Source organism: Mustela nivalis, assembly GCF_964662115.1.
Source record: "Mustela nivalis genome assembly, chromosome: 7".
NCBI classification, from domain to species: Eukaryota; Metazoa; Chordata; class Mammalia; order Carnivora; family Mustelidae; genus Mustela; species Mustela nivalis.
This window is the reverse complement of record NC_139026.1, coordinates 118,999,152-119,019,583: the sequence shown is the minus strand read 5'-3', so window position 1 is coordinate 119,019,583 and position 20,432 is coordinate 118,999,152. Positions and strand designations below refer to the sequence as shown.

General features: G+C 36.1%; 1 protein-coding gene across 1 annotated transcript in view; it reads left to right on the top strand.

Annotated features, from left to right (window-relative positions):
• The window catches only part of CCDC7 (coiled-coil domain containing 7), a 431,686-nt gene that overhangs the window by 100,532 nt on the left and 310,722 nt on the right, over positions 1–20,432 (top strand). The window contains exons 14-16 of the mRNA XM_082742485.1: positions 6,515–6,600; positions 8,525–8,579; positions 18,875–18,940. Coding sequence (XP_082598611.1) covers positions 6,515–6,600; positions 8,525–8,579; positions 18,875–18,940 — 207 coding nt within the window. The remainder of the gene's footprint in view (positions 1–6,514; positions 6,601–8,524; positions 8,580–18,874; positions 18,941–20,432) is intronic.

The following is a 20,432-nucleotide window of genomic DNA, read 5'->3' as shown; positions in this document are numbered from 1 at the left end:
TTGTCAAGTTAAGGTTTGTCCTTCTAGTAAGGCATTTACAGTAAGATAGTTGGGAGCTTCCTAGAGGAATGTTACATTCCTCCTATCACACATCCTTATCAATGTGGGTTTTAAAAAAATTCATTTTTATTTACATCTCTTTCTGCCTCAGCCTACCTCAACTTTATGGAGGGGAGTGTGATGTTAGGGCTTCAGGAAACTGAGTTATGGGTGTCTGGAAATTAGGCTATTGATAAGAAACTTCTTCCTTTTAAATCACTAGGACATTTGTGAACTGAGGGAGATTCCTGTCCTGCAGGACTGTGATCTCTATTAATTCACTATTTGTTTTTCCTTTCCTTAGCTTTAGGGCAGCCAGGAGTATCTGAGGAATGTCACACATATCACATGGAGGGGGTGGGCAGTGTAGGGTGCCAGCTTCTGTTTTGTTCTCAGCTAGCCTTCTGCTCCCTTATCATGTTTCTTCCCCAAACCACGGTCTTCCTACTTCATAACTTCGTTGATGTGGCTTCTTCTCTCCCATTGAGGAGTTTGTTCTGTTAGCCCTTATGATAATTTCTGGGGTATTTAGTATGATTTTTGTTAGGGAACCTGGACTGGATTGCCTGACAGAAGAACTAAATGGCACTCGACGATCTTGGAGGATAGGAAGTTTATTTGACACTGGTGGGCTCAGAGGAGAGTGATCTCCAAAGGTCAGAGCCCTGAGCAAAAGCAAGGGAGATAATTTATACACTTCTTCTTCCATATACCTGGCAATTTTGGCATGCACAGCAAGCGGAGCCAGAAGAAGAACCTGGAAGGGCCCTAGGGCAGGGACTGGCCTTACCCTGCTGGCTTGGTCTGCTATCTTAGAACACAGATTTTCCTTATCAGTTTGATAGTTTTCTAGTTGTGTTTGTGATGAGTCTGGTGTCTTCCTACGCCTTTGCCATCTTCTCTTCCACCTCCTCAAATATACATTTTATTGTATTAGCAGTTATATAATGTATGGGTACAGATTCACTATATTAAGTAGAGGATAAAATTTCTCTGATTTTTTCTCCTTTGCTTTTAAAAAATAGCTTATAAAAGTCAAACTATAGACAACATCAAATGACTTAGAAATAAATTTTATTTTTATTTTTATTTTATTTTTTTATAAACATGTATTTTTATCCCCAGGGGTACAGGTCTGTGAATCACCAGGTTTACACACTTCACAGCACTCACCAAAGCACATACCCTCCCCAATGTCCATAACCCCACCCCCCCTTCTCCCACCCCCCCTCCCCCCAGCAACCCTCAGTTTGTTTTGTAAGATTAAGAGTCACTTATGATTTGTCTCCCCAATCACATCTTGTTTCATTGATTCTTCTCCTACCCACTTAAGCCCCCATGTTGCATCACCACTTCCTCATATCAGGGAGATCATATGATAGTTGTCTTTCTCTGCTTGACTTATTTCGCTAAGCATGATATGCTCTAGTTCTATCCATGTTGTCGCAAATGGCAAGATTTCATTTCTTTTGATGGCTGCATAGTATTCCATTGTTATATATACCACATCTTCTTGATCCATTCATCTGTTGATGGACATCTAGGTTCTTTCCATAGTTTGGCTATTGTGGACATTGCTGCTATAAACATTCGGGTGCACGTGCCCCTTTGGATCACTGCGTTTGTATCTTAGGGTAAATACCCAGTAGTGCAATTGCTGGGTCATAGGGCAGTTCTATTTTCAACATTTTGAGGAACCTCCATGCTGTTTTCCAGAGTGGCTGCACCAGCTTGCATTCCCACCAACAGTGTAGGAGGGTTCCCCTTTCTCCGCATCCTCGCCAGCATCTGTCATTTCCTGACTTGTTGATTTTAGCCATTCTGACTGGTGTGAGGTGATATCTCATTGTGGTTTTGATTTGTATTTCCCTGATGCCGAGTGGTATGGAGCACTTTTTCATGTGTCCGTTGGCCATCTGGATGTCTTCTTTGCAGAAATGTCTGTTCATGTCCTCTGCCCATTTCTTGATTGGATTATTTGTTCTTTGGGTGTTGAGTTTGCTAAGTTCTTTATAGATTCTGGACACTAGTCCTTTATCTGATATGTCGTTTGCAAATATCTTCTCCCATTCTGTCAGTTGTCTTTTGATTTTGTTAACTGTTTCCTTTGCTGTGCAAAAGCTTTTGATCTTGATGAAATCCCAATCGTTCATTTTTGCCCTTGCTTCCCTTGCCTTTGGCGATGTTCCTAGGAAGATGTTGCTGCGGCTGAGGTTGAAGAGGTTGCTGCCTGTGTTCTCCTCAAGGATTTTGATGGATTCCTTTTGCACATTGAGGTCCTTCATCCATTTTGAGTCTATTTTTGTGTGTGGTGTAAGGAAATGGTCCAATTTCATTTTTCTGCATGTGGCTGTCCAATTTTCCCCACACCATTTATTGAAGAGGCTGTCTTTTTTCCATTGGACAGTCTTTCCTGCTTTGTCAAAGATTAGTTGACCATAGAGTTGAGGGTCTATTTCTGGGCTCTCTATTCTGTTCCATTGATCTATGTGTCTGTTTTTGTGCCAGTACCATGCTGTCTTGATGATGACAGCTTTGTAATAGAGCTTGAAGTCCGGAATTGTGATGCCACCAACGTTGGCTTTCTTTTTCAATATCCCTTTGGCTATTCGAGGTCTTTTCTGGTTCCATATAAATTTTAGCATTATTTGTTCCATTTCTTTGAAAAAGATGGATGGTACTTTGATAGGAATTGCACTAAATGTATAGATTGCTTTAGGTAGCATAGACATTTTCACAATATTTATTCTTCCAATCCAGGAGCATGGAACATTTTTCCATTTCTTTGTGTCTTCCTCAATTTCTTTCATGAGTACTTCATAGTTTTCTGAGTATAGATTCTGTGCCTCTTTGGTTAGGTTTGTTCCTAGGTATCTTATGGTTTGGGGTGCAATTGTAAATGGGATTGACTCCTTAATTTCTCTTTCTTCTGTCTTGCTGTTGGTGTAGAGAAATGCAACTGATTTCTGTGCATTGATTTTATATCCTGAAACTTTACTGAATTCCTGTATAAGTTCTAGCAGTTTTGGAGTGGAGTCTTTTGGGTTTTCCACATATAGTATCATATCATCTGTGAAGAGTGATAATTTGACTTCTTCTTTGCCGATTTGGATGCCTTTAATTTCCTTTTGTTGTCTGATTGCTGAGGCTAGGACTTCTAGTACTATGTTGAATAGCAGTGGTGATAATGGACATCCCTGCCGTGTTCCTGACCTTAGCGGAAAAGCTTAGAAATAAATTTTTATTAACCATTAAATTCATAAACTGTATGTTTCATTGTAAGATCAACATAAAGAAAGGAGAGTACTCTTGAATTCATTAATTTTGGTTTCTTGATATTTCTTCCTTACTAGAGGAGGAAGCAGAAGGAGGACCAGGAAATTTGCTGCTTAATCAGTTAGAGAAACCGTGATCCTACACAAGTTAATATAAGATCAGGGCTGTCATATATGTTCAGTTAGGAATAATTTCATTTATATATAGTTCCAAGTAGGAGTAGAAAACTAAAAAATAAAGAGTAGTAAATTATAATATTAAATAATTGAATAGTCTGGCCAAGTGTAGGAATTTTGCAGTACTTTAATCATGCATTAGATTTACATTTTAAAAACTTGGATGATTTTTAGATGTCTTGAAGATGCTGCCACAGTTTCTGATTTTGCATTCTTCTGTTATTTCTTTAGGTTTGTGTCTAAACCACAGTTATTCTGCTCTATAGAACAAAGATTTTTATCTCGGCCTCTTCAATATGTGGTCTACGATACAACATGGTTTTCTTGTTTGATTTATAGACACTTTGGTGCTTGTTGATAGATTATACCTCTGATTTTGTGTTCATTCCTGCACATCACCACTGCTTCACTCCTCAGTTGGGTTAAATGGATGTTGGGTGTTAAGTAGGGCACTTGTCATGATTGTCATGATGAACACTGTATTGTATGTAAGTGATGAGTCACTAAATTCTACACCTGAAACTAATATTGCATTATATGTTAACTGAGATTTAAATGAAAACTTGAAAATAAAATATATTAAATTCAGTGGTCACATTTCCAATACTTTACATATCTAAGATATAATCAATGAATGACTACTCTTAACTTCTATCATTGGAAATTACTTGTAGCATTTCTGATCATTGTGGGAAAATGTGAAGGAGAAATGTGGAAGGAGCATTATTACATGTGTAGTAGTAATATTATATCCACACAAAGTTAGTGATGAAGAGATCTTAAAAGATAGTATTTTATTCAGAGAAGAGTGTTGGTGTAATAGATTGGTAGGAATAGAATAATGGCTATAGAGTTATGTCAAGCTCAGGAATTTGAATAACAAATATAGCCATTTTCTTCCAAAGGAGGCTTACTTTCCCAACTTAATTATCTCTTTTAATTTATTTTTTGTAGACAACCAATTTTTTAAATTGAAATATAGTTGACATATAACTGCTAATACAATAATACAATTTCAATTTCAGTTGAAATATAGTTAACCCTATAGGTTAGGGTTAGGGTTACCATATTCCATTGTAATATGTACTGTATCTTCCTTACCCTTTTTATCTACTGATGGGCACTTGGGCTGCTTCCATAGTTTGGCTATTGTAAATAATGCTGCAGTAAACATAGGGGTACATCCAATCTTTTGAGCAAAATAACTGTGGTTTAGAGACACAAAACCTAAAGAAATAACACAAGAATGCAAAATCAGAAACTGTGGCAGCATCTTCAAGACATTTAAAAATCTTCTACATAACACAAATCTAAATCTAAATCTTTCTACATAACGCAAGAAATTTATTAGATGGGTATTATGGTAATTCAAAGAGTTGAAGGAAAATTGAACAGTATGTTTGGTGAAGGCTAGAACCAGGACAACTCTGGGAGTCAAAATAATAGGAGCTCATGGACATCCTCTACTTCTGTCCTTTCAGAGAATTTTAGAGAAGGAGCTTATGGCTATTCCCTCATCCCCCATCACTTTGGGTACTGACTCTGGAATTACTCAGCTCCAACTGCTTCTCTTCCAAAATAGTCAAATTTTAGGTGATAGGATCTTATTGGCTTTGCTTAGGTCAAATGTCACTAGTACAGTTTGAGATGGGGGAGGTGCAGAACCTGCTTTAAAATGTGTTGCTGTCTCTCTTTTTCTTTTTAAATTAATTAATTTATTTTCAGTAAAACAGTATTCATTATTTTTTCACCACACCCAGTGCTCCATGCAATCCGTGCCCTCTCTAATACCCACCACCTGGTTACCCCAACCTCCCATCCCCCACACCCCTTCAAAACCCTCAGATTGTGCTCGCTTCGGCAGCACATATACTAAAATTGGAACGATACAGAGAAGATTAGCATGGCCCCTGCGCAAGTATGACACGCAAAACCCTCAGATTGTTTTTCAGAGTCCATAGTCTCTCATAGTTCACCTCCCCTTCCAATTTCTCTCAACTCCCTTCTCCTCTCTAACACCCCTTGTCCTCCATGATATTTGTTATGCTCCACAAATAAGTGAAACGATATGATAATTGACTCTCTCTGCTTGACTTATTTCACTCAGCATAATCTCTTCCAGTCCCGTCCATGTTGCTACAAAAGTTGGGTATTCATCCTTTCTGATGGAGGCATAATACTCCATAGTGTATATGGACCACATCTTCCTTATCCATTCGTCCGTTGAAGGGCATCTTGGTTCTTTCCACAGTTTGGCGACTGTGGCCATTGCTGCTATAAACATTGGGGTACAGATGGCCCTTCTTTTCACTACATCTGTATCTTTGGGGTAAATACCCAGGAGTGCAATTGCAGGGTCATAGGGAAAATGTGGTGCTGTTTCTTAACAAAAGGTAAAAAAAAGGATACTGGGGGGCGCCTGGGTGGCTCAGTGGGTTAAGCCGCTGCCTTCGGCTCAGGTCATGATCTCAGGGTCCTGGGATTGAGTCCTGCATCGGGCTCTTTGCTCAGCAGGGAGCCTGCTTCCTTCTCTCTCTCTCTCTCCCTGCCTGCCTCTCAGTGTACTTGTAATTTCTCTTTCAAATAAATAAATAAAATCTTTAAAAAAAAAAAAAAGGATACTGGGCACAAATATCCTGTGTCTACCATAACTTGGTAGTGTTTCCCTAGTTACTTAATTATCCATTTTTTAAAAAGATGTTATTTATTCATTTGTCAGAAAGTGCGAGTGAGCACAAGCAGGGAGAGCAGCAGGCAGAGGGAGAAGCAGGCTATAATTTGTCAGGGGCACTTAAGTTTTTGATATGTATTAGCTTAAATACAATTTATATTCAGTAAATTGCCATAAGAAACATTTTGACTATATCCTTAATTTTGTTTTGCTTCTATTTAGATAGTTTTCCTTGAAAGGTAGCACACTGATTCTCAAAGTAAAATTGAAATCTTATTAATGTATATTATCTTTTATTTCCCTCTAATTTATTCTTTCATTAACTATTTCTGGCTTATATAAAATTACACAGAAAACAAAACCTACATACAATAGGACAAAGAAAACTATAAAAACTGAGAAGAAAAAAGACAAAGGAAAACCTGAGGATTCAGAAGAGTAAGTTAATCTTTTTCCTTGCTAATTTATATTTTATTTTTATACAAATAATTTAAGGTCATGTAAACATAACTTATTAACCATTTCTAAAAGATATATAATACTATGTAATACATAGTTTTATAGACAGACCAGGATATGATGGTGGAAGTGGTCTGAGAAGGGAAAAACAAAGAACTAAAGGTGGTTTAGAAGGGAAGAATGAAGCACAAGATATTAAGGAATAAGTAAACAGAATTAAATCTGAAAATCATTTTAGGGACAAAGGATTTACATTGTTTCCATGATGGTTTGGCTAATGATTTGTGATTTGTACATTAACTCTTTATTCTGGGCTGTTCTTTCTTTCTTTTTTTTTTTTTTAAACTGTACTTCTTGATTATATGTATTATATAGAATCAATCATCTATTTTTAATACATGTAGATTATTGTAAAGAGGCCTTATTAAGTGAATATTTTCTTTAGTAATATAAAATTTTCTCTTTGCATTTTGAATTTGCTTTAGTCAAATCCTAATATAAATATATAATTTTAAAAAGAAACTATCAAAAAATAATGAATACTGTTTTTCTGAAAATAAATAAATCAATTTAATAAAAAAATAAAAAGAAACTATCAATTCAGTCTTTATAGAATTTCACAAATTCTGAAAAGAAATTCAATGGACAGTCTTGAACTTTGTCTCAGAAAAGAAAAGATGACTACCCTCTTTCCTTTTAATTTTTTGCTTGTTTTGTTTCTTAAATTCTACATATGGTACTTAGTCTAACCTATTTCGCTTAGCATAATATTCTCTAGCTCCATCCATATCATTGCAAATGCAAGATTTTGTTCTTTTAATGTATGAGTAATATTCCAGTGGGTGTTCCAGTGTGTATATTAATGACATTTCTCAAGCTGATTTCTCACTGGTATGATTAAAATATGGAAGTGAGATATGGCAAGGATTTTCAAAGTGCATTGATCTTTTTTTCCTCTCTGGTCATCTTAAGTTTTTATTTAAATTCTAGTTATTTAATATATAATGCAATATTAGTTTCAGGTGTACAATACAGTGATTCAACACTTCCATACAATAACCCCTGCTCATCACAAGTGCACTTGTATATCTATATACATACATCACATCTTCATCCATCAGTCAGTGAGCACTTGGGCTGTTTCCATAATTTGGCCATTGTAGGTACTGCTGCTATAAACATCAGGGTGCATGTATCCCTTTGAATTAGTATTTTTATATTCTCTGGGTCAATACCTACTAGAGCATTACTGGATCATAGGATAGTTCCATTTTTAACTCTTCAAGGAACCTCCACATTGATTTCCAGAGTGGCCGCACCACTTTGCATTCCCAGCAGTAGTGTAAACATGTTTCCCTTTCTCCATATTCTTGCCAGCACCTATTGTTTCTTGCGTTGTTGGCAAACCAAGAAACAGACTCTTAACTATAGAAAACAAACTGATGGTTACCAGAGGGTAAGTGGGTAAGGGGATAGGTTAAATAGGTGATGGGATTAAGGAGTACACTGTGATGAGCACTGGATGTTTGAATGGAAGTGATGAATCACTGCTTTGTACAATTGAAACTAGTATTACACTATATATTAACTAACTGGAATTTAAATGAAAACTTAGGAAAAGATGACCATAGAGGAAAAAATGATCAATGTACTTTGAAAATCCTTGCCTTATTCCACTTCCATATTTTAATCATACCATGAGAAATTAGCTTGAGAAATGTTATTCAATTATTTATCACTTATATGGATTTATGATTCTTAAAAATAAGAATTTCTTCTGAGGAATTTTATTTAAAAATGGTTTAAGTACCAAAGAAATCAAAGTAGTCATGCAATTTAAAATATCATGATATATTTAAAAATATTTTTATTTTTTATTTTTTAAAAATCTTTTTAATAACAGGAAGAAGTCTCTTGTTAGAGATCTTAAAAGAAAAGGAGAGTTGCTTGAAGTCCAAGTAAGACACATACTTTCTCTATGCATATAAATTTAATTAGGATATTCTCTGATAATTATATGTGCAGACAACATTAGTATGCATGTGAACATAGGGATGTGTATGTGTATGTGTGTATATTTCTATGTCTGTATTAAAGTTCTTTCTGAGATAGTTCTTCCTTATTGGTTGGTTTTTTCTCAGTAAGTTCCAGAAAATAAAATGGTAAATCCAAGCATATTTATTGTCAAGGTTATGAAAATCACCATGGGTCACTCAACTGCAGGTAATATCATGGAGGAAATAAGATCCTACTGGGAGTCATAACAGGGTCTTACTAAGTTTTGTGACATTGGACAAGTCTCTTTTTTTAAAAAATTTTTTAATAATTTTTTATTTTTTATAAACATATACTTTTATCCCCAGGGGTACAGGTCTGTGAATCACCAGGTTTACACACTTCACAGCACTCACCAAAGCACATACCCTCCCCAATGTCCATAATCCCACCCCCTTCTCCCAAACCCCTCCCCCCAGCAACCCTCAGTTTGTTTTGTGAGAGTAAGAGTCACTTATGGTTTGTCTCCCTCCCAATCCCATTGGACAAGTCTCTTTAACCTACTTGTTAAAGTTTGTATTTTTGGTCACTAAAATGGGTAAAACAATTATCTTTTCTATCTCAACAAGGTATAAGAGGTGTAAAAATCAAATAAGAAAAAATTAAATTGTGAAATATAGAGCCCACACTTTTTTATGTGATTCAGTGAAATGTAAATAACCTTTTATTTCATCTTGACCTTGGAATACCTTTATTTTTTTGTGTGTGTGTACATGTTAACTTTTTTTAATAACTGCCAGAGCATCATACTACTCATTTCAGTGAATGGCTGGACAAGCATACACCTGAATTCTGTAAGAATCAGGTAACATAAATTTGGGAAGAAAATGAGAGTATACTTGAGATATTGAATATAAAATATTATGGTATTAATTTTCTATTTCTACATAACAAGTTACCATAAATTTTTCAGTTTTTAAAACAACTTATATCACCCCATGATTTGAGTGCGTTAAGAGACTGAGCAGATTTACTTACCTATGTCCTAGTTTGTCCTATGCTCACTCAAGGCAATTAAGGTGTTAGGTAAGCTCTATTCCATTCTCTTAGGGTACCCTTCTAAGCTCATGTGGATGGAGCTCATGTGGCAAACATCAGTTCCTTCCTAGGACTGAGGCACTTGGCCTTGGGACCTTTTCCATACGTAGTTTATATCACAGCTGCTTGCTTCTTCCTCAAGGCCAACCAAAGGTTTCTCTCTTTTGCTAAGACAGAGTCTTAAATATAACATGATCATGAGAATGAGATCTCATCACTTTAGCTATATGCTGCAATCTAATAAAGTAAGTAGCATCTCCTCACTTTGCTATCTTCTCTTGACTAGAAGCAAATTACAGGTCCTACCCATACTCAAAGGGAGTGGATTATTCAGAGCATAACTACAGGGATGGAGATCATGCTGGCCATATTAGAATTAGTATTTTGCCTACCACATTTACCATTTTATTTTTCTATAGAACAGTATTGTTTCCTGTATTGTTAAAGATTAATTGACCTTATAATTATGGAGCCTATTTCTGTGTTTTATATTCTGTTCCATTGATCTATGTGTCTGTTTTGGTGCCAGTACCGTATTGTTTTGATTACTATGGCTTTGAAATCTGGAATTGTGATACTTTCAGCTTTGCTTTTCAATTTAAAGATTGGTTTGGCTATTTGAAGTCTTTTGTGGTTCCATACAAATTTTAACATTCTTCTAGTTCTGTGAAAGGTATTGGAGGGGATGGGGGTGGGGGGGTTGGGTGAGCCTGGTGGTGGGTATTAAGGAGGGCACATATTGCATGGAGCACTGGGTGTGATGCATAAACAATGAATCTTGGAACACTGAAAAAATAAAGTTAAAAAAATACTATTGGTGTTTTGATAAGGATTGAATTAAATCTGTAGATTGCTTTGGATAGTATAGACATTTTATTTTATTATTTTTATTTATTATCATTTTTAAAAAGATTTTATTTATTTGTCAGAGAGAGAGAAAAAGAGCACAGCGGGAGGAGTGACAGGCAGAGGGAGAAGTAGGCTCCCCACTAAGCAGGGAACCTGATGTGGAGCTCTATCTCAAGACCCTAGATCATGACCTGAGCCTAACTAACAAAGGCAGATGCTTAACTGAGCCACCCAGGCATCCTGGTATAGACATTTTAACAATATTTTTCGTCCATGCCATAAGCATGGAATGTCTTTCCATTTCTGTGTGTCCATTGTCAATTTCATCAATGTTTTACACTTTTCAGAATATAGGTCTTTCTCCTCTTTAGTTTAATTTATCCTTGGCATCTTATGTTTTTAATGTAATTACAAATGGCATTATTTTCTTAATTTCTCTTTCTACTGCTTCATTATTAATGTATAGAAATTCAATGGATTTTTGTACATTTATTTTGTATCCTGCAACTTTACTAAATTCAATAATCAGTCCTAGTAATTTTGTTGTGGAGTCTTTTGGGTTTTCTGTATATGGTATCACGTCATCTGCAAATAGTGAAAGTTTTTTCCTCTTTAACAGTTGATGCCTTTTATTTGTTTTTGTTGTCTGATTACTTTAGCTAGTATTTCTAGTACAGTGTTGAAAGTGGACAGCCTTGTCTTGTTCCTGACCTTGGAGGAAAAACTCTCAGTTATTCACAACTGAGTATGATGTGCGGGTTTTTCATAAAAGGCCTTTTTTATGTTGAGGTATGTTCCTGTTAAACTATGTTGTTGAGGGTTTTTATCATGAATGGATGTTATACTTTGTCAAATGCTTTTTCTGTATTTATTGAAATGATCACATGGTCTTTATCCTTTCTCTTATTGATGTCATGCATCACAAAATTATTGAACCAACTTCGCATTGCATGAAAACTTGATTGTGGTTAATGATGTTTCTAGTATATTGTTGAATTTGGTTTACTAGTATTTTGTTGAGTTTTGCATTTGTGTTCATCAGAGATATTGGGTGATAGTTCTTTTTTTTTTTTTTTTGTGGTATCCACCTGGTTTTGGTATCAGGGTAATGCTTGCCTAATAGAATGACTTTGGAAGCATTCCTTTGTCTTCTATTTTTTGGGTTAGTTTGATAAAAGAAATATCCTTCTTCAAATGTTTGCCTGTGAAGTCCTCTGATCCTGGACTTTTCTTTGTTAGGATTTTTTTTTGATTACTGATTCGTCTTCTTTGCTAGTAATCACTGTTTTCAAATTTTCTATTTCTTCCTACTTCATTTTTGGTAGGTTATATGTTTCTAGGAATTTGTCCATTTCTTCCAGGTTGTCCAATTTTTTTGTATATAATTTTGCATAATATTCTCTCATAATTTTTTGTATTACTGTGGCATCATTTTTTATTTTTCCTCTTTCATTTGTGATTTTGTTTTATTAGAGTCCTCTTTTTTTCATGATTCTGTCTAGAGGTTTACCAGTTTTGTCCATCTCTTCAAAGACCTAGATCCTGATTTCATTGACCTTTTCTATTGTTTTTTAAATTTCTGTATCATTTATTTCTGCTCTAATTTTTATTATTCCCTTCCTTCTGTTGGATTTGGGTTTTGTTTGTTCTTCTTTTTCTATATCCTTTAAGGGTAGGGTTGGGTTTCTTATTTGAGAATTTTCTTCCTCCTTGACGTAGGCCTTATTGCTATAAACTAACCTTTTTTTTTTTTTTAATATAATTTTTTATTTTTTATAAACATATATTTTTATCCCCAGGGGTACAGGTCTGTGAATCACCAGGTTTACACACTTCACAGCACTAACCAAAACACATACCCTCCCCAATGTCCATAATACCACCCCCTTCTCCCAAACCCCCTCCCCCCAGCAACCCTCAACCTTTTTTGAACTGCCTTTGCTGCATCTCAAAGATTTTGAACTGTTCAGTTTTCACTTCGTTTGTCTCCATGTAGTTTCTGATTTTTTTCTTTGACTTCTTGGTTGACCCATTCATTGTTCAGTAGCATCTTATTTAACTTCCATATATTAGTAGTCTTTCCAGATTTTGCTTGTTGTTGATTTCTAGTTTCATAACATTGTGGTCAGAAAAGTCACAGAGTACTACTTTGATCTTTTCAAATTTCTTGAAACTTGTCTGTGGCCTAATATGTAGTAATATGTAGTCTATTCTGGAAAATGTTCCATATGTACTTGAAAAGAATGTGTATTCTGCTGTTTAAAATGGAATTTTCTCCACTTCTAAGTGGGTAGAAGAAGAATAAATGAAACAAGATTGGATTGGGAGGGAGACTAACCATAAGTGACTCTTAATCTCACAAAACAAACTGAGGGTTGCTGGGGGGAGGGGGTTTGGGAGAAGGGGGTGGGATTATGGACATTGGGGAGGGTATGTGCTTTGGTGAGTGCTGTGAAGTGTGTAAACCTGGTGATTCACAGACCTGTACCCCTGGGGATAAAAATATATGTTTATAAAAAATAAAAAGTTAAAAAAAAAAAATGGAATTTTCTAAATACATCCATTAATCCTATCCGGTCTAGTGTGTCATTCAAAATCACTGTTTTGCTGTTGATATTCTGTTTGGGTGATCTGTCCATTGATGTAAGTGGGGTGTTAAAGTTCTCTTCTTACTATGGATTAGATCTTTTATTTTTGTTATTAATGGTTTTATGTATTTAGGTGATCCCATGTTGGGCGCATAAAATTTATAATTGTATCTTCTTGTTAGATTGTCCACTTTTATTATTATATAGTGTACTTCTTTTTCTCTCATTACGGTCTTAGTTTTAAAGTCTACTTTGTCTGACGTAAGTATTGCTACTACCGCTTTCTTTTGACATCCACTTGCATGATGTTTCTCCATTCCCTCACTTTCAATGTGCAGGTTTCTTCAGGTCTGAAGTTAGTTTCTTGTACACAGCATATAGATGAGTCTTGTTTTTATATCCACTCTGTTTCCTTATGTTCTTTGATTGGAGCATTTAATCCATTTACACTCAAAGTAATTATTGATAGGTATACATTTATTGCCATTTTGTTATATGTTTTTTGGTTGTTTTGATAGTTTTTCTCTGATCCCTTTAGCTTTAGCTATCCTTAATCATTTACTGGTTTTCTTTAGTGATATACTTGGATTTCTTTTTCTTTATTCTTTTCATATCGATTACTGGATTTGGGTTTGGGGTTGCCATTAGGTTTGTACAGAACATTGCATGTAACAATCTTTATGAAGTTGATGGTCACTTAAATTGGAACCCATTGCTTACTGTCTCACTCTCCCCCATTTTAGGTATGTGGTCTCATATCATAAATATTTTTTTAAAAAGATTTATTTATTTGACAGATAGATCACAAGTAGGTAGAGGGGCAGGCAGAGAGAGAGAGAGGAGGAAGCAGGCTCCCTGCTGAGCAGAGAGCCCGATGCAGGACTCGATCCCAGGACCCTGAGATCATGACCTGAACTGAAGGCAGAGGCTTAACCCACTGAGCCACCCAGGCGCCCCTATAAATCCTTTTATTTTGTGAATCTTTTCACTGGTATTTACAAATAGACTTATTTTTACTTCTATTTGTTTTATACTTTTCATATTCTCACTTACGGTCTTTCCTTTCCACTCTTAGAGTCCCCTTTAATATTTCTTGTGGGGATGGTTTAGTAGTCATGAGCCCTTTAGAAGAACCCTTTATCTCTCCTTCTATTCTGAATTATAGCCTTACTGAATAGAGTATTTTTGGCTGCAGATTTCTCCCTTTCAGCTCTTTGAATTTATCATGTCACTCCTTTCTAGCCTGCAAAGTTTCTGCTGAAAAACCAGCTGATAGCCTTATATGGTTTCCCTTGTATGTAACTGTTCTTTCTCTTGCTGCTTAAAAAAGTTTCTCTTTATCACTACATTTCAATTAGCATAAGTCTTGGTGTGGACCTCCTTGGGTTGATTTTTTTGGGGGAATCTCTGCTTTCTGAATCTGGATATCTGTTTCCTTTCCCAGGTTAGGGATGTTTTCAGCTATTATTTCTTCAAATAAACTTTCTGGCCCCTTTTGTCTGTCCTTCTTCTGGGGTCTCTGTGCTGTGAATATTATTATGCTTGATGAAGTCACTGAGTTCCTTAAGTCTCTTCTAATTTTTTATGTATTTTTTTTCTCTCACTGACTTTGCTTGCATACTTTCCATTAGTCTGTTTTCCAGGTTATTAATTTATTCCTCTTCTTCCTCTAGCCTGCTATTTATTCCATCATGTGTATTTTTAATTTCAGCTATCATATTCTATTTTATAAAAATATTTTATTTATTTATTTATTTGACAGAGATCACAAGTAGGCAGAGAGGCAGGCAAAAGAGAAAGGGCAAAGCAGTCTCCCTGCTGAGCAGAGAGCCAAATGCAGGGCTTGATCCCAGGATCCTGAGATCATGACCTGAGCTGAAGGCAGGGGCTTAATCCACCGAGCCAACCCAGCACCCCTCAACTATAATATTCTTGATCTCTGATTGTTTTCTTTTTAATCTCTTTGTTAAGGGTCTCACTGATTTCTTCTACTTTTTCCAAGTCCACTGAATATCATCATAATCATTACTTTAAATTCTCTATCAGGCATAACACTTACATCTGTTTCATTTAGGTCTCTTGCTGTGATTTGTCTTGTTCTTTAATTTGGGACATATTCCTCTGTTTCCTTATTTTGCCCAACTATCTGTGTCTGTTTCTCTGTGTTACGAAAGTCATTTATGTCTTGCCCTTGAAAGTGGTGGGTGGGGCATCCTCTGTCTTCTTCCCGAAGAGGTGTGTATGAGCCAGACACAGCTGCTCAGAGGGTGCAGTTTTAACAATATGTACTTGTCCTCTGCAAGAATCAGGAGATGCAGTGTTGGCATTATTTCCACTGGTTTTCTGGGGAAGGGACCCGCAGTTTTGGGAATGAGGCAGTCTCAGCTGGAGGGAGGAGTGGCATGGTGTAGGCATGTTAGGTAGTGAATGCTAGTGCCTGGCTGGTTCCTGCATGTAGCTATGTGACTATGCTGTGGGATGGGGAAGGAAATGGCACCTGCTAGTTCCCTTTTTTACTGTAGAATTACCTTAGTGAACTCTGGGATTACTAACTAACTTTCCCTCCTGTATGTCCCAGATATTTTTGAAAGTGCTGTTGCTAAGCTGTATCTTCCTAGCAATTGTGCTTTCTCTTTAAGCCTGAGGACTCAGCTTCCTAATATCCTCTAGGTTCTTTTAAAGTGGAGCTATTTTGAAAATTCTAGGGTTTAAGACCTGCTGGTTGTAAGAACTCATGAAATCTGGTCCCTTTGATTTAAAGAGCCAAATGCTATGGGGATTCATCTTCCCTGTCAGGATTTCCATTGTGATAGTCTGTTTCTCACCCCTCCCTCCCTCCCATGGATGGTGCACTATCCATTTAGGTCCCTACAGTGTCTCCACCCTTCCTTTCCACTCCAATGCAGTCTTTTCTCTACATTTAGTTGTGGACTTTGTTCTGCCAGTCTTTAGGTATTTTTCTGGGTTATTTGCACTGTTTCTGTGTGGTGAGGTGAGGTTAGGATCCTCCTACTCTGTCATCTTACCATGAAGTCTAATAGTGTCTTCCCTCTTGACATTTTAAGTTCAAAGCCTTGTTTAAAAAATAATCTCAGTGGATCTTAATTTATGGCTTATAATTGCATCCATCAGAGCTTTCTGAGTTTTGTTCTTTTACAGTTATTTTCTGTCTGTCCCTTTAGGTCTGCCTTAGTGGGGATACCTTTGTGGTTTGTTCAATTTCTTTTTCCTCTCTGAAGTTACTTAGTCCCAGTAGATGGCTTATTATATTTCTGTGCCCATTTATGAATGTGAGTTTCCTTGGTACATTATAGTCCTATATAGAGATCCCTTGAACAGTAGCTAGAAGGCTTGTTTTTGTCCTCATTGTTACCTTTTTTTGTTTTCATTGATGCTGTGTCCTCTCAAATTACAGTAAGAACAAAAATATAGATTTAGAGCTTTCTTTTGTTTCTTGACATAACACTTTCAGAAGAGACACATTTACTCTACGCTTTGAAGATGGTTTTCCATTTTCATTTAAACTTCATATTTTTCTGATGAGAAGCAATCATTCAAATCAGTATTTCTCTCTGTGTAATTTGGCATTCTCTTTGTCTACTTTTAAGACTTTCTCCTTTTAGGAGCACCTGAGTGACTCATTCATTAAGCATCTGCGTTCAGCTCAGGTCATGAGACCAGGTCCTGGGATTGAGCCCCGCATCAGGCTCCCTGCTCAGCAGGAAGCATGCTTCTCCCTCTCCCACTCCCCCTGCTTGTGTTTCCTCTTTCACTGTGTCTCTCTTAAATAAATAAATTCTTAAAAAAAAAAAAAAGACTTTCTCCTTTTACTTGGTTCTGAACATTTCGCTCTGAGGTGTGTAGGCATGATTTTTTTTTTTTTTTTTTACATACATCAACTTGGGTCTGCTGAGCATCTCGAGTATGGAAATTTCACCAAATTTGAGAAATTTTCAGATACTTTTTCAACCACTTTTTCTATTACTTTCTCTCTCCCTTTTCCTGTGAGAATGCAATTACATGTTAGATATTTCATAGTATCACAATTGCTCCTCAGTCTCTCTTCATTTTTAAGATATTTGTTCTCATGTCTTTAGATAAGTATTTTTTACTGATATATCTTCAAATGGTCTAACTCTTTCCACTGTCCTATCCAATTTGCTTCTATGGTCATCCTTTAAATTTTTAAAATTCAGATACTGTATTTTTCTCTACTATAATTTACATTGGCTATTTTTTAAAGGTTTTATTTATTACTTAGAGAGAGAGAGAGAGAGAGAATGAGAGGGGAGAGGGTGAGAGGGAGGGCAGACTCCCTGCTGAGCAGGGAGCCTGATGTGGGACTCGATCCTGGGACTCCAGGATCATGACCTGAGCTGAAAGCAGTCGCTTAACCAACTGAGCCACCCAGGCACACCTACATTGGCTATTTTTTATAGGTCATACTAATCTGCTGGAATTTTTATTATTTCCATCATTATTTTCCCTTACTTTGGGTATTATTATAATAGTTGCTTTAAAATTCTTATACACTAACTTTAAAATTCAATCTATCTTGGGATCACTGTAGATTGTTTTTATCTTATGAGTAAGTCTCATTTTGCTGTTTTTTTAAATGTCAAGTAATTGTAAATTGTGTTCTGAATATTGGGAATATCATGTCATTCAAACTCCGGATTCTACTATATTCTTCTACTATATTCTGTTATATTCTACTATATTCTACTATATGGTTAGTCTGATTTTTGTTTGTTTTCCATTAATATACTTAACATTATTGGATGCAAAATGAAAATTCTGTGTTTAGGCAACCACTTAAATTGCATTTCAGTTCTTTTAGGTTTTGGAAGGCTGCTAGAGTCTTCCATAGGTATATGTGGTTTAGGGCTTGGGGGAAATTTGGTAAGGGTTTATACAGAATTTGGGTCTCCTTCTGTCATTCTCTCTTCTTTGTGTGACTTCCCCTAAGTTTTTCAGTGATGCCATTTCCCTGATTTCTTTCTTCTGGTTCGTAAAAACTCTTTTTGTTGTTGTTGTTGTTGTTGTTTTAATCAGCTATTAGATGCCCTGTCTGGCTCAGGTAGGATTGCCCTCAGACTAGAAGCCAGGAAACGAGAATCTTACCTAGGACTCTTCTTCCAAGCATCACTTTCGCTCAAGAATCTACCTATTCTTTGTTGTTATTTAGTGTTGATATTTGTATTTTGCTTAGGGTTTGTAGTTTTTATGTGTGGCTGGGTCTGTCCAGTAGGAACTTACCCTCCTGTACCAGAAACAGAACTGGGGAATTTGATATGATTATTCAACTGTCTCTCATCTGATAGAGAATTGCTGAGACATTTCATGTGTATCAGAATCCATTCATTCTCACAAAGTCAGAACTATGTTTATTTTCTGCTAAGAGTAGAGTTTCTTCTTTTGATAAAATTTGAAATGTTTGTATTTAAATATTTCAGGTCTAGAGAAAAGGGGAAAAATGAAATATTTAATTTATTGTGGTAATAATTTATCATATTGAAGTCAGTTTTCCTGTAGAAAATAGATAGGAAATGACAGCTGCAGAAATTATCCACCATTATTTCTGAGAAATGTGGAAGTAAATGTGTATGTTCCAGTCATCATCTTGGCTTTATGTGGATTTTAGAAAGATAATAATTGTAACAATAAATTTATAGAAACAAATACTAAAATGAATGCAATTTTCCTCTTATATTATAACATAGAAAGTAGCACATGCTCTGGAAACTGAGAACAAAGTCCTTCAGGAACAACTGAAACAGGCTTTCCAGGTAAATTACATTATGTTCTTTTAAAATTGTCAACAAGTGAAGGAAATATCTGTAAACAACTGTTAAATGAATAATTTTGACCTTGAAAACTAATAGGTCTATGTATTATACTAATATTCTAGATTTAAAGTGCATTCATTTTATGTACTAGCAATATATTAATAAAATTTAATTTTCATTCTTATTCAAAACAATAAACTAGAAAGAAAAATAAACTTCCTTAATCAAATAAAATAAATCTATTTCAAACTGAGGCACTGTTATGTGGACAATAATGCCCTCATTGCAGCTCAACTCAGTTAAACTAGGATATTGGTATTTATAATTCTTTATGAAATTCTTGTTAAATGAGTAAAGAAATGAAAAAAACTACAAACATTTTCATAAATGGATAGACAAAAGTATAATTATTTTTATTTTTATTTTCCTTTGAAAAAATGCAAGATAATACACAAATTTGTTAATGATATAATTCTGAAATGTGGCTGAGGACAAAATACATTAAAAAAAAGCAGTGTAAGGAGCCTGGGAAAATGGCAGAATAGGAGGACTCTAAGCACACCTCATCCTACAGATATAGCCAGATGACACTCGTATTCAGTGTAAATAATCCAGAAAACAACCTAAAGGCTGACAGAAGAAACTCCACAAGTAAACATAGAGAAGAGGCCACACTGAAGAGGGTAGGGCAGGGTGAGGACATGGTGGGGAACTAAACATGTATGTGGGACTGTTCCTCGGAGGAAGGGACACTGTGGGTGAAAAGAGGGAAGAGAGACTGCTACTTTGGGGAACTTTCATGGAGAAGATGAATCTCTGTAATATTTGAGTTTGAAAGCAAGAGTGTCCAAAATTTGAGTTCTTAAAAGTAACATGAGTTCAAGCCTGGAATTTTAAAAACTAGCAGGCTGGCTCCAAGAGAGCCCAGAGCATATTAGGAAGCTGGCTCTGTCTTTAATGACAACACAATAAATAGTTTGTGGAGGTATAGCATAGTAGCAGCAGTTTGAAAAATGCATGGAGTATATGGGAGGGAGAATTATTTACTCATCTCAGAGCCCTTCTCAGAGTAGTGGGAATCAAAGGGAAACCCCTCCAGGAGCAAAGGAAATAGTAGGTGCCATCTCCCTTCCCCACCTTCTAGCATAAACACAAGGCTACCTGTAGGAACCAGCATGATGCCGATATTCAGTACTTAACTTGCTTTCACTAAGCCCCACACTCTCACCCTTCAGTAGACCAAAACTTCCCATTTGCCTCAGTCCCAGATCCCTGGATCTGGGGATCCCTTTCCCCAGAAGACCCATGCAAATTTCACTAATACCTTCTCTCTTGGTGTACTCATTTTGGTGCTCCTGGTCCTGGCAGTGGTGGCAAGCCCTATGGAAGCCCAAGCTACAATCCTGTTAAAATTGTGTGCCTTACCCACACAGCACTGGTCCACTGCCACAGGTCTCATTTCACAATTAGACTAGTGTGCACCTTATAAAAT